This window comes from Antedon bifida, chromosome 4 (assembly GCF_963402885.1).
Source record: "Antedon bifida chromosome 4, ecAntBifi1.1, whole genome shotgun sequence".
Classification (NCBI taxonomy): domain Eukaryota; kingdom Metazoa; phylum Echinodermata; class Crinoidea; order Comatulida; family Antedonidae; genus Antedon; species Antedon bifida.
The window spans coordinates 17,352,213-17,365,939 of record NC_136229.1 but is presented as its reverse complement, the minus strand read 5'-3'; the positions used below and the strand labels follow the sequence as shown (position 1 = coordinate 17,365,939).

Genomic DNA, 13,727 nt, shown 5'->3' with positions numbered 1-13,727 from the left:
ATCATAGGTGTCCAATTTGACAGGCATTTTATCATGCGACCCTGTAGAGTTAAACCAGAAACCTGTGGCCGAATTCACCTTCATACAGTACTTTATAGGCTAAGAACACATCTTGCCCTTTAAAAATTCTCCCATCTTCTGAATAATACTTGAGGAAAATATGTGTGTGATTGGTGAATGGTCACTGTAGTTAGTGAATTCTGAATTTAGTATTGAATTTATGTGTGAGTGTTTAAGCAGTGTTCAAAATTTAAGTGATATTTTTTTTAATGCCCAAATTATTCTCTATAAAATTCTAATTCGTGGGCTGTCAAATGAGATTCTGTGTTTTTATTTATTATCCAAATTATTTTTAGATCCAACATCATCTGTTGGAAATGAAAACATGTGGAGATACAAGTCTTGGTATGATCTGGGTTCACTTCCTTACTGGGGTACATATGCCCTGTATAACGGCGGTGGCTACGTCGCTGAGCTTGGCTACACTCTTGATGATGCCTTGGAAATTGCAGAATATCTACGATCTACAAAATGGGTAGATCAACATACAAGAGCAGTGTTTTACGAGTTTTCAATATTCAATCCTGCAACAAATCTGTACGGCGTTGCATATATGATTGCAGAGTTCTTGCCGACTGGAGGTAATACTAGCAGATTTATTTTCTTGATAAATTCTAAAGCTGCTCTGTCAAACTTTATGTGACAAAACAAATGTGATGTACCCATATATGAACATGATGATGTTATATCACTACCATATTTGGGTATATCACTACCATATTTGGGCATATCACATTTTTTTTGGTCATTTTGTCAAACTAGTTTGATAGTGTAGACAGAGCTTTAAAGAAACTTTAAATGCTGAGTTCAATTTAAAACCTGATGCATCTTTCGGAACAGTAGGAGGCCCCCGTTGTGCTGGTACATCACTTTCCTGAGAAATGGACATCATCAGATCCTTACAGCCAATGACAAGTTGATTGTCGATGTGTCAGCTTCATCTGATCTGTTTTTTCACATTTAAATTCTGCAATTCCTTTCTATATACTTTACAGTACTTTATAGAAATTAATTATGCTTGACATACAAAAATTACTTATTGCAATTCATTTGCTGAGACTTTAAATAATGTTCTTTTATAGGTGCTATACCACATTACAATTTCCATCCTGTTTTATTGGATCGTTACTCAAGCGCTGGCAGTTTCTTGGTGATCTTGTGTGAAGTTTGTTTTGCTTTGTTTATTCTTTGGTACCTCTTCAGAGAAATCATGTTATTCAGAAAACAGAAGTTTAACTACTTCAAAAATGCAAGTAACCTGTTGGAGTTCATTGTCTTGTCATTATCGTTGATGGCTTTTATTGTTTTCGTCTACCGATATTTCATTAATGAGAGTCTGTTGGCAAAACGAGAGGAGAACATCCGAGAATTCATGAACTTTCAATTCTTTGGACAGTTGGATCAGGTAAGGATAGCTTGTGTTCTCAAGCATACCTGCACCTTATTCGGTTATTAGAGAAAGGGTATGTTCATTCGTATTGCGTATTAAGGTATTGTGTATGCCTTTGCATCTAAACTAGGTAATGGAGTTGTTATCGCTACTACTGCACATCGTTGGTGTTGTGTATGACAACTGCAGTCCATACTGTATCTTAACTAATGTTATGGAGCTAAATGCCATCATTAAATCTACTGTATATAGGAACGTACCTAAATTGAAATGTATCTGGCTGCAATTTTAACATATTCTCTAACATTGTGGTTAAGGTCACGTTCATGTCCACAACAGACCATAAATATGTCCACAAATTATATGTGAATAAAACAATATTATTATTACACATCGACTGAAATAATAACAAAACAGTAAAATAAATGTTATATTTTCTAGATATACTACTACATACTGGGATTCATTCTGTTCATTTCTACAATCAAGTTTTTAAAATTACTGCGCTTTAACCGTAAAATGCTGATGCTTGCCAATACAATTGGTTCCTGCTATACAGAGTTACTCAACTTTTTTGTTATGTTTGTCATCATATTTGCATCTTATGCATCAGTAGGCTACATGATCTTCTTCACTGGCGTTCAAACCTACCGGTCTATCATAGGGACAGTTGAGTCTCTGTTCTCAACATTATTAGGTACGTGCTTTGTTTTGTTTGTTTTTCAACCAATTCGTTTAATTGGAGTGTCCCTGAATAAGATTTTGCCATAGTGCCCCTCGTTGTTTCGCAGGAAAGTGTCTCTTGAATAGAATTGAATAGGTGTCCCAAAGTTTTGCTTTATCGTTAACAAATGCCTTAATTATACAATATAAATGGGTTTAGCAAACTGTATTAGACAGTCTGAGAGGTTATATTGGCAGATTTGAAAAATAAATGCAATCACTGAATGGAATGAAAGTCTTAATATGTAAACAAATACATTATAAATGTAATATTTGTTTTTAATTTAAAGGGAAATTTGACTTTGAGGCTATGACACAGACAAGCAGGGTCTTGGGACCAATATTCTTCTTCAGTTTTATCTTGATGATTGTCTTCATTCTCATGAACATGTTCTTAACGATCATCAATGAGGCTTTTGCAAGAACCAGAGCTGAAACAAGTCGCCAACAGAACTCGCTTGAAATCGTCGAGTTTATGATACAACGATTTAAGATTTGGACAGGTTTTGCGGAAAAAAGGGTTAAAAAAGTGCCTCGTAGAAAACATACATACATAGAAGGTATGTGATTTGCAGTATGTGACAACCATCATGAATTTCTAAAATGCAATTTTTATTTATTTATATTTCGGACTTCATATCCATTCATGACATTTTCCAATGATTTATAATATGAAAGATAGCTCCATTTTTAAATTTGCTATTGATTATTATAAAATATAAACAAAAAATATAAATAAATAAGTGGGGTTCTTATCAATGTTGTTACAAAGGCTCTGTCTACACTATCAAAATAGTTTGAACAAAAAAGTGTGATGTGTCCAAATATGGTAGTGATGTGCTTAAATATGATAGTGATATGATATATCATATCCATATATGGGCATATCACATTTTGTTGTCACATAAAGTTTGATAGCAAAGACAGAGCTTTACATTTTATAATAAACAGGAGAAATGTTGAACACAAAGCTACCCTTAATGTCTTTAATTATCTCTTATCTTTTTTAGGAGTGGATCCCATTCAGATTGAATGCGATGCCATGAGTCAAAAGTTGCTCCTTATGGTTGACCAACTAAATGACCTTATCCGAAAAGAAAAAGAAGTTCAAGGGTTTGAAAAGGGTGAAAGACGTCCGATATTTGTTGCTTAGGGAGAGGAGTTCGGACACAAGATATTTGAGCCACAGTCACCACCTCCCCTGCCCCACCCCATTATCAAAATGTATTTTTAATCTTTTGTGTGTTAATCTGTTCGTATCATTCAACGTTATTTTTAAGCTGATTTTAAAAGTTATTTTATTTAAATTTCTTTTTTTTTTGGTCAAATTGAACTTATCTACTGACCAAAGGCAATGAAATTCAGCGCAGCCCAGAGTTTACCTTTTACTGTATAAACACGCTCACACATCGCATGTCACTGTGTCGTTTCAGTCCACTGTATGATTTCACTTTTAGTAATTTTGAAGTGGAGTTGTGGCTTGGTGGTTATGATGCTTGGCTACCACTCCAAGGGTCCTGGGTTCAAGTCCCGTCACATGTCAGGATTTTTTCTAAGGACCAAATTACTCCACTCCCAAAGACTTGTAATAAGACTTTGTTTATGTAAAGCATCTTGTGTATATGTTTGTCTTGTGAACCTCTGAGGGTCCCTAATGATCAGCAATAGCTGGATGGATCACCCTCATTAAATATGGTTAAAAAAAAAAAAAAAAAAAAAATCCCTCGTCACGGTTAGCGAAATAATTGTAATTTTTTTCATGATATTACATATTTTTGTGGGTGGCGTTTATTAATTAATAGTGATAAAAAATTATCACATATACTTTTGCTAAATGTATGACAAATATGTGGTCACGCATGTGTTGGTTAAAAATGCATGTTTCATTAAAAATCACTTTAAAATACGGGATTGTCCATGACGATGCGAGGCGGTTGGTAACTATGATGTAAGCATGCACAAAAATGGACTAAAAGCATTGTAGCTCATTGGTTTAATTAGGTTTTCATATTGAAGTTACAAAAAACAATTCTTGTGAATTCTCGATGCATGTCACAGAACAGAATTTTTCAGGTATATCCCAACACCTAACAATGTGGAATAACCTCACTAAAATGATACGCAATTCAATTCTTAAAAGCACATCTATTTTCCTATAAGTAAGTTCACAAGATGATCGGTATATTGTAAAGCACTTTGATCATTGTAAAATGACAATTTTATGTTAGTTTAGATATAAGAAATATTTGGCTGTTCACTCCAGACTTTCAGAAGACTGCACATAGTAACCAACCTGCGAGATTTGAAATGCGCGACAGACTACATCATTGGGGGCGGGGGGAGTTTGGTATAAGTATTTCAGTCCTTCGTCACGGTAAATGTAATTTTTCCCTGATATTACGTATTTTGCTATGTGTGGTGTTTATTAATGAATACTCACATAACTGTTTTATACTTTTAAAATATACCAATTAATTTGAATGTATTTTCCTCTCAAATAATGATAAAAAATGATCACGTATATACTTCTGCTAAATGCATGACAAATATGTGGTCATGCTTGTGTTGTTCAAAATGCATGTTTCATTAAAAATCACTTTGAAATGCAGGACCGCCCTGCACGATGCGAGATGGTTGGTAACTATGCTGCAGACTATTAAATGCTTTCTACCAAAACAAATGGATTTATACTAAGTCTGCACACTATTTATATGTATTCTAAGAGTATAATTAATATTTTGTGCAAATTATTATTGTAAGTAAGCAGTTTGACAAGAAAGTTCAAATGAGAACTTTTACTCTATTTCTTTCATATTTATTATTGCATGATGATGTTTAAGTTAATTGCACCTGTGATGTAAAATACTTGATTTTGATCAATACTGTGCATTTTTAGGAAATAATATTATTAAGAGTATAGTCAGAATTTTCATTTCCAATAGTGAAATATAACGGATTTAAACTCAGAATTACCTATAAATTGAAACTCTATTCAATACAAATTGCATTCCGATTTCATGAAAAAAAACACAGCATTTAATAATTTGGTAGGTTGTCAACAGTTGTTTATATATTATTATATATAATTCTCTTCTAGCACAAACTTTAAGAAGCTACTAATTTCTGTACTTTGTAAGATTTGTGTAAATTAAATGTAATTTTAGCAGGCTAAATAGTAAACGTTTAATTTGTATCATTTTACCGCATTCTTAATTTACTACCATGACATAAGCAAACAGATTGATAAATGCAATCCCAGGGTTCTACTGTTGGCTTGTGGCAACACTATTTTTCCATGTGCAACCCTAACTAAATTTACAATGTTTATAAATGAAATGTACAAGTAACAAAAGACAACAATCTTAATACAGTATAATTCAATTATTTATTTATATTAATCCGTATCCATGTCAACAAAGCTTTGGAGTATGTATAACAGATGTTTAATTAACAACAAATGCCATGAAAGTAATAATTTCAGTTCATTCCTTTAAAACATTAATGTTTGTCATCTTGTGTAGTAGACCATTTCAAAACACTTCAACACAAACAGCCCTTCGTAAAGCACTCAGTCCTAAGCATTCCAAATATTCCTATTGCTGCATAATTTATTTTTCCTAAGTTAGATTTTTGTTGGATATGTTCCGTTTTCTCTTTGTTCGTCCCATGATTCCACCTGAAATAGAACAATAAATACATTTAAGGTTTGCATGTAAATTTCTAGATCTTGATGCTTTTTTTCTTCAACAGGCAAAGAGTTTTATTATGGTAAACTATGGTAAGTAATGTAAAGGCAAGCATCATACTAAAGCCTGTGCTTAGGATGTTATTTCCATCAAAGTTAGCGATAATTGGTCTATGATTCCTTAGACTTAAAGGATGTGTGCTTACCCAGCTATTAGGACATAGAGATTGGTAGACTCTCTTAAACCATTCACATGGTGCATAATCCTCCCCTTTGATTTTTTGGCACCTGTGAAAATCTACATAATTCTGCCAGCAATTCTTTGTTTGATTCTGATTGGGAAATCGTGCATCAAAGGGTGCAGTCTTGTAGTTCTTTATAGCATCCATTACATCAGCCATGTTGGATATCTGAAAAAAGAATAATTACAGGATCATTATAATAATGCATTTTTATTTCAAGAAATTATTTATTTATATTAGGCTAGGCCTAGGCGTAGCCTAGTTAGTATTAGGCCTAGTTTATTAGTAATGTATTTTATTGTATTGATAGGCTTTGTAGAGCATATTCCTCTATTACCTAACTTATTTAGCCTAGCTATGGCCTAACTTCTCTTGTTTAGGATAACTATGAGGCTAGGCCCAGATACAACATGCACATCCAACTCACCCACACCCGCCGGGCGTGCTCTCTAGACTCTAGCTAGCCTAGGCTATAGTAGGCTTAGCCTGACTGACTCAAGTTTATTAAGGTATATAGAATGCCTAAAATACAATTTTTACACACTGCATTCAAGTTGAATAAGAATTAATAATATCGGTTAAAACAAATGTTATAATAATGTGGAGACCTACATTATTTATCAAGATTTTGGAGTTGTATTGACTGGAAAAAAATTATCGTTAAAATGGCGACTTTCGGTATAAAGGCTTGCAACTTATCCGGTTAATAAAGTGCACGTTCGGAACAACATCGTCAAAAAAACCACGTCGCATACTCTACCGCCCTCTTCAGGACGTTAGTATTATTTTTACGTATAATTTGTCCAAAGAGAGGAGGCAAATAGGCCCTAGGCCTAGTATTATTATTCAAATGAAAGAGAGGTATTTTTTTGTAGAATAACAATAGGCGCAAAAAGTAGGAAGAAAGAGGGTAGAAAGATAGATGGCAGTTATAGTAAAAAAGAGAGACCGTCCTATATATATAATTATAGGCTAGGCCAGTAGTACGTCCTAGCTAGGCCTAGTACGTAGTAGTAGGTTGAGTAGGCTAGTTAAGTTAGTACGTAGCTTAGTTTTAGTAACTAAAGTTTAGACTGTATTATTATCCAATGATTTTATATAGCCGAAGGCTAGATCACAAAGAAACTGTCATCGCAGTTAAAAAAGTGATTCTCCTGGAGATGGCTGCTGCAATCGACCAATCAGATATGCCCTACGCAGTACGCACTGCTACGCCTGTGTTGAGCGGAAGGATCTAAATCTCCCTAAGCAAACGTTGGTAGATATCAACGGCGCTATCATTCGCCATGTCCAATGAAAAAATTATCGTTTCCTTGGAATCTGGTACCCATACGAGCACGATCGTTATTATGATGAAGGTAAACAAAACGACTACCGTGGTCAAGATCGCAGCGGTCTTTTTGGATATGACAGGTTTGTGGTAATGCATCGCCTAGGCTTCGCTGTTGACGCGTGTTGATCCACTTGATCTGTGCTGATCATCGACATGCTAATGAAAGGAATACGGATATGCTGTATTCTTGAAGTATGAATAAAAGCTAATCAACAAACACATTTTCATCTTTTAAACATTTTACTCTTTTGCTCCAACAGACAGATGATATTTGTTTGTTTCTTGATAACAGGACAAGAAGTGGTAGGGCCCTCTGAAAAATGTAATTAATGAAGTGTCTAGAAAATTAATATCTGAAAAGCTAAGACCTATAAATAAGATATCTTAGTTTTCTAGATGTAGAAAACTAAGATATCTTATTAGGTCTTTGGTTTCTAGATCTTAGTTTTCTAGACATCCTCAGCTTGGATCAGATAAATTTCTTCCTGTTTTCTTTTTAATTTCCAATATTATTTGATTTCTGTCATCGTTTGTCGTTTTCATCATCATTATCATCATCACCATCATTCAGACAATTGAAATAAAAGGAAACAATTTTTTTTTCTTCTATATACTATAAGTATTTAATTTCACCAAAATATAAAACTACAAAATATATATGTACAAAAATAGTATCAAAAGTTAGTATAAAAATTTAAATTACAGTTTTTACAGTAAAAAGTCCAACAAATCAGTGCTTTTTGAATTTCGCTTTTTTTTTTAAACTACAGAATTGTTCTCGTTCTGGCCTTTTTTGTAAAGTTTGTTGTGGAATTCTTCAGCCAACTCACTGAAGGCTTGCTTCATGTCCGATTTCTTTTTCTTTTGTCCAGTTGGCTGTCCTGTCCTCCTTTTCTTTCTTAATTGCATCTCTCTCTCTCTCCCATTCCTTTGTCTTTGATTCAACATTTTATTTACTTGAATTCCAGTTAAGTGAGGCCATTTCTTGATGTCATCTGGAGTAGCGATTGTATCGGTAGAAATTGGCAGTGTTTGTACTGAATAGACATTTGCAAGCGACACTGATGATTTAGATAAAAAATGTCCAACTTTGTAAGCTCATATTGAACTGGTCTATTTACTTTGTTCATGGTAATAAAGTTTTGCCTGAGCATTAATTCCTGCATTTCCAAATCATGCATTTCTTTCTGTCTGGGGGCTCGTTCCCTTAATGCTGCAGCTTCAGCCTTAACCCGGAGTCTAGATCTGTTGCTCAATGATGAGTGTTCAGAGCTTGTGCAACTCGCTGAATCATTTAGTTCAATGTCAGACATCTTAGAGATAGATTATTGCAATAGAAGAGAGATTTTAAACTTATGTAACCTTGACGTCACAGTGCAGTTCTGGGAGTCAAAACGAATTAAACGCATTCACAAAGGTATAGATAAAATAATGTTTATTCAACACAGCAGCAATGGAACGAACGATGAACAAATGGTTGAACGATTGATTGAATGGTCGAACAAATAATTGGACGAACAAACGATGATTAGACTGATGTTGAACGAACGATAAGTTGGATGATTGAACGTTTTAAACTGTAAATTAATTGATAATTAAAACTGTCTTAGTGATTGAATAATGAATTGGTACAACAAATTTAAGACATAACTAAACTAAATAACTCAAAAATCATATTAAACTACAGTAAATGTACGTAATACGCATAAACTAAAATAATAGGAAATGATCAAATCTTTATCATAATCATTAATTCGCCTATAACTATGCTGTTGCTAAGTAAAATGACCTAGCTCTAATCTTATGCAGACCACACAGTGTAAACATGTGTCTAGCTAGGATCTGTGGTATAAACTGTGATCAAACTTAAAGACCCCTTCCCTACAATACAATTCCCTACAGTGCATTTTGGGATTTATAATTACTAGAATCGACTTATTTTACACATTTTTAACCGTTTAAAGACAAAAAAGTTATCTCAATAGGACCATATAATATTTATTTTTACATTAAATGTAGTTTGTGACCTTAAATTAGATCTAAAAAACGTAGAGAATGGACTTTAACATAAAGCACTAGTCTAAGCCGAGACATTGCCCTACCAACTGAAGTGGCTGTCGACGTAGTAGAAACGCGCCACACTATATTATTCTCTCAAATAGTTAGGTTAGCCTATTATTAGCATGCTATAATTTTATGAACGAAAAGTTTTTTAAGGTTCGATCATAGGTTGATATAAAAAAAGCAATCAGTAAAATTCTATAGTGTCATATGCTTCCTCATGTTCATTAAAAATATTTTTTTTTTTCATTCTTTATTAGACGCAAGGGCAACAACAGGAGGGCGTTCAATATGGTACAAGCTTCTAGTAACAGAAGAACATTTCATTTAAATGTGTTTGCTTACTCTTTAACAACATTTGGTGCAAGTCTAATGACAGGCGTCTTTAGTTTTTACTATGTTAAATTATTCCTAAATAAGTACGAGATTTCTGAATCATGGTTTCAAATTTCGCAGGTAGTTTACCTTCTTTGGAACGCCATCAATGACCCGCTGTTTGCTTATTTCCAAGATAACTCAAACATTGCTGTCTTTCGACAGCGTAGATTATCAATATTGTATGGGGCACCAATCTTTGCCGTTTCGTTTCTTTTTCCTTGGTTTCCCTGGCGTGACTATGAAAAAAACGACTGGTTGTGTGGCGTACACTTAATGGTAACATTGTCATTTTATGATGCTTTGTTTACCTTTGTACTGCTCGCTCAGTGCGCACTATTTGCTGAGATATCTACCAAGTACGAAGATCGTATACTTTTGACTAATTGGAGCCAAATTGCTAAAACTCTCGGAGCTACAAGCGTTTTCTTCACAGAGTTTATATCCAATAGCATGCAGAATTTTCAAGCATTTCAAATGTGTTGCGTGCTTATTGCGTTCATTGGCTGGTTATCAATGACCTACACAGGTCGCAATGTTCACACTCATCAGGACGCAATGTTCGAAAAGCAAAAGTCAGAGTCTCTGCTCGAGCCAGAAAAAATACAACTATCTTTGTATAATAGTTTTAAGCAGATATGCTTTGAGAAGAACTTTCTGTGTTTCATAGGAACCAACTTTCTGATGGTTTTCCATATACAGTATTTAGTAAGCTTTCTGGCAATCCTTGGGGATCAACTTATACCAGATGATGATATCAGTAGTTTTTCACGGAAAGTAGTGTATGGATCCACTCAGATCCTGCCTCAGGTAAGTATTATATTACACACTCGCAAACCAACAAATACACAAACTCGCAAATAAACAGACAAATAATAATAATAATGCAAAATGCAGGGCGCATCTGATCAACAGAAAATGTTAAAAAAAAAACAAAATTAAGCAAAAAATATTGAAAGTTCAAATTAAAAAGGTGAAAGCAAAGTGATTGTATAACCTCCTTAGCAAAGGTAATAATATGAATAAACAATTCTCATTTTAAATATTGTTAGTGATTGTATAATATCTCAGCATAGGTAATAAATATGAATAAATATTTCTCATTTACAGGTGTTGGTGTTGCTGTTAAGCTCGACAGTTTCAAAAATAGGATACTACAGTCTAATGGTCTATTCCTTCTATCTCAAGCTTATCTTGGCATCATTAATGTTCCTGCTTGGGCCTACGCATACATGGTTTATTGCTTTCTTTTTGCTTTTAGATTGGTATGTTTTAATTTTCATTTTAATAATAATAATAATAACTGGTACTTGATATAGCGCATTATGCTGAAAGCCTCAATGCGCTTTACAAAGACAGAAAATTTTGAAAAATTACAAATTAAAAAGGTGGGTTTTGAGGAGAGATTTGAAGACACTGGTGGAAGTAGCCTGACGGATTTCAATAGGCAACGCATTCCATAGAGAAACGGATGCCGAAGAAAATGAACGATTTCCATAAAACTTAGAGGAGGGATGAAATATATGGGCAAGAAGAGACTCAGATCTAGATCTCAGAGACCGCTTAGGAACATAAGGTTGAATAAGTTCAGAAATGAACTTAGATGAAGAATTATGAAGAGCTTTGAAAACAAAGAGCAGGATCTTGAAAGTAATTCTTTGTGTTACCGGAAGCCAGTGAAGCTGTCTCAGCACAGGTGTGATATGTTGCCTTATGGGGCTTTGAACGACCAATCGGGCAGCTGTGTTCTGGACTCGCTGAATTTTAGAGATATCCTTTGCTGGATATTTTATATTAATAATTTATTTGCCGAGTAAATAGATAGAGTAAACTCTATGATTGATTTTATATTTTTAAAGTTAATGAAGTTTTATATAGCGCCATATCCGTAATAGCGCTCATGATGTTACACCTTTTCAACAACATGCTTCTTCCCTGAGGGTCACTGTCGGGTCACATTATGTCATCGTCTGCCAATTACAGCGCCATTACTATCCACAATATTCTCATGCATGTTATAATATACAGTAGTATGGAATATGTTAATTCATTACATTGATTTTTAATTTTTCCTCTTTTTAGTGGTTTATCAAACGCCGTTTTTAACTTTGCAAATCTTCCACTGTCTGACATTATTGATGATGATCAACAACGGCACCAACGCAAGTAAGTTTCACCGTCATAGATTAACATTTATTTTTTTTATGAATTTAAAGCCACAGACTGTTAATTTGTTCAATTTATTTTTCAGGAGTCCACTATCATCTTCCGTGTTTGGCTTCAATGCCCTTTTTACTAAACCAGCTCAGTCATTTGCTCCAATGTTGGTTGTAAGTATTCTCAATAGCCATGGTTACACTGAGATGAAACACGGAACAGCCTCAGAAAATCAGAGTGAAGAATTGCATGCTGCAATGTTCAACATTCTGTGTTTACTTCCAATAGCTATTGCTGTTCTGCAGCTGATTGTATGGAGACCTTACTCATTACGATCTAGTCATAAGATTGTTCCAGTTCATCTAGAAAATTGAAATAAACATAAATTTCTTGCAATTTTTTTTACAAGCACATAATGCATATAAATGTTTAAAAGTCTCTTGTTAGTTTATTAATACAGTACTGTAATATTTATTTAGCAAGTACAACTTTACCTGGAGAAGGTAAAAAAAAAACTTCTCTTATTTATTAATACAAATAAACCAGTAGTAGTAGTAGTAGAAAATTATTTTAAACCAGTTTTTTAACACCCAAAAAAATATTAATACATGATAAATAAACCCAGAAATAAACCTACTATACAAAATGCATTATGAACATATTCATATTTATTGTATTGTACGTCTGAAAGACGTAGAACTCTGTTTCAGATTTGGTTACAAAGTTACTTCCATATTCTAGAAATGTCTTTTCAATGTATTTTAATATTTATAGTGTATTTCTAAGATATAGTGTACTTGCTAAATACAGTGCAATACACAACTGTACGGTAATCAAGCAAATTTTTTTTTCTCTGTTTTTACACTTTTTGCAGCTGTATTTTTGCCTAATAAAGAAATGTTTTATTAAAGATGTATTGTCCCCCAAAAACATGAAAAAATAAAGATTAATAAAATCAGATTTTGAATAGGCAATTTCACAGTTTTAATAAAGTTATTCACTTCTGTAGAAAAAAAATCATCAAAAATAATTATTTCACCTATAAAAAGACAAAAGAAATGGTTAATTTCAACCAAAAACCATTGTCTTCCAGACAATTTAGGTATATTTTGCTTTAAATTACATTTTTTTGGTGGAAAATGTTTTTTTTTTGTTCTATTGTGTGATAATAAAATGGCATATTAAAAAAAAAAAATTTTTTTAATTATTTTTTAGGGGGACAATATATCTTTAACTGAATAAAAATTGTAATATGAAATAATTTGGTTGTATTTTGTATATTTGAAATTGTGGGCTGTTGTAAATAGATATAATAGTTTTGAGAAGTACGAAGAAATATTTATGAAAAAAAAATCTACCAAAAAAAAAATTGGCAGCGGTGGGATTCGAACCCACGCCATCGAAATGACTGGTGCCTAAAACCAGCGCCTTAGACCACTCGGCCACGCTACCTTGAACATGTTTGAAGTATTTTTATTGGACATCACCACTTAATACACCAATGTTAATATTTATTGAATATTGCTTTACTTTTCGTCATATTTTTTACTAGCTATAATAACTCTTACTAATAATTTTTTTTTTTTTACATTTATAAAATTGTTCATTTCAACATTTCGTTTATTTTTTAACTTTAAATGAATATTCATGAATAGTAACGGTTCAATGATTTAATGAATATGCAAAAGATGTACAACAACA

General features: G+C 33.3%; 3 protein-coding genes and 1 non-coding gene across 5 annotated transcripts; 2 read left to right on the top strand and 2 right to left on the bottom strand.

Annotated features, from left to right (window-relative positions):
* Positions 1-206: 206 nt before the first annotated feature.
* Positions 207-3,326, top strand: LOC144839222 (polycystin-2-like). The gene is made up of 5 exons (XM_078694535.1): positions 207-641; positions 1,143-1,465; positions 1,892-2,147; positions 2,464-2,733; positions 3,184-3,326. The coding sequence occupies exons 1-5, from the start codon at positions 221-223 to the stop codon at positions 3,324-3,326; spliced, it is 1,413 nt and encodes a 470-aa protein (XP_078550661.1). The 5' UTR covers positions 207-220.
* Positions 3,327-5,539: 2,213 nt separating this feature from the next.
* LOC144839398 (cytochrome c oxidase subunit 6B1-like) lies at positions 5,540-6,852 on the bottom strand. The gene is made up of 3 exons (XM_078694728.1): positions 6,713-6,852; positions 6,065-6,268; positions 5,540-5,849 (listed from the first exon to the last, which is right to left on the bottom strand). The coding sequence occupies exons 2-3, from the start codon at positions 6,257-6,259 to the stop codon at positions 5,796-5,798; spliced, it is 249 nt and encodes an 82-aa protein (XP_078550854.1). The 5' UTR covers positions 6,260-6,268; positions 6,713-6,852; the 3' UTR covers positions 5,540-5,795.
* A 63-nt stretch (positions 6,853-6,915) lies between these two features.
* LOC144839604 (transmembrane protein 180-like) lies at positions 6,916-13,194 on the top strand. 2 transcript variants are annotated; one of them, XM_078695036.1, is made up of 5 exons: positions 6,916-6,961; positions 9,755-10,679; positions 10,980-11,134; positions 11,952-12,035; positions 12,121-13,194. In XM_078695036.1, exons 1-5 carry the CDS (start codon positions 6,951-6,953, stop codon positions 12,398-12,400), a joined length of 1,455 nt encoding a protein of 484 aa, XP_078551162.1. In that variant the 5' UTR covers positions 6,916-6,950; the 3' UTR covers positions 12,401-13,194. The 2 variants fall into 2 exon arrangements, with proteins under 2 accessions (XP_078551162.1, XP_078551163.1); XM_078695037.1 differs by having other exon boundaries at positions 6,941-6,995; positions 12,121-13,193.
* A 202-nt stretch (positions 13,195-13,396) lies between these two features.
* Positions 13,397-13,478, bottom strand: Trnal-uag (transfer RNA leucine (anticodon UAG)). Its single transcript has one exon. It is a non-coding gene; the product is annotated as a tRNA-Leu (tRNA).
* Positions 13,479-13,727: the final 249 nt, after the last annotated feature.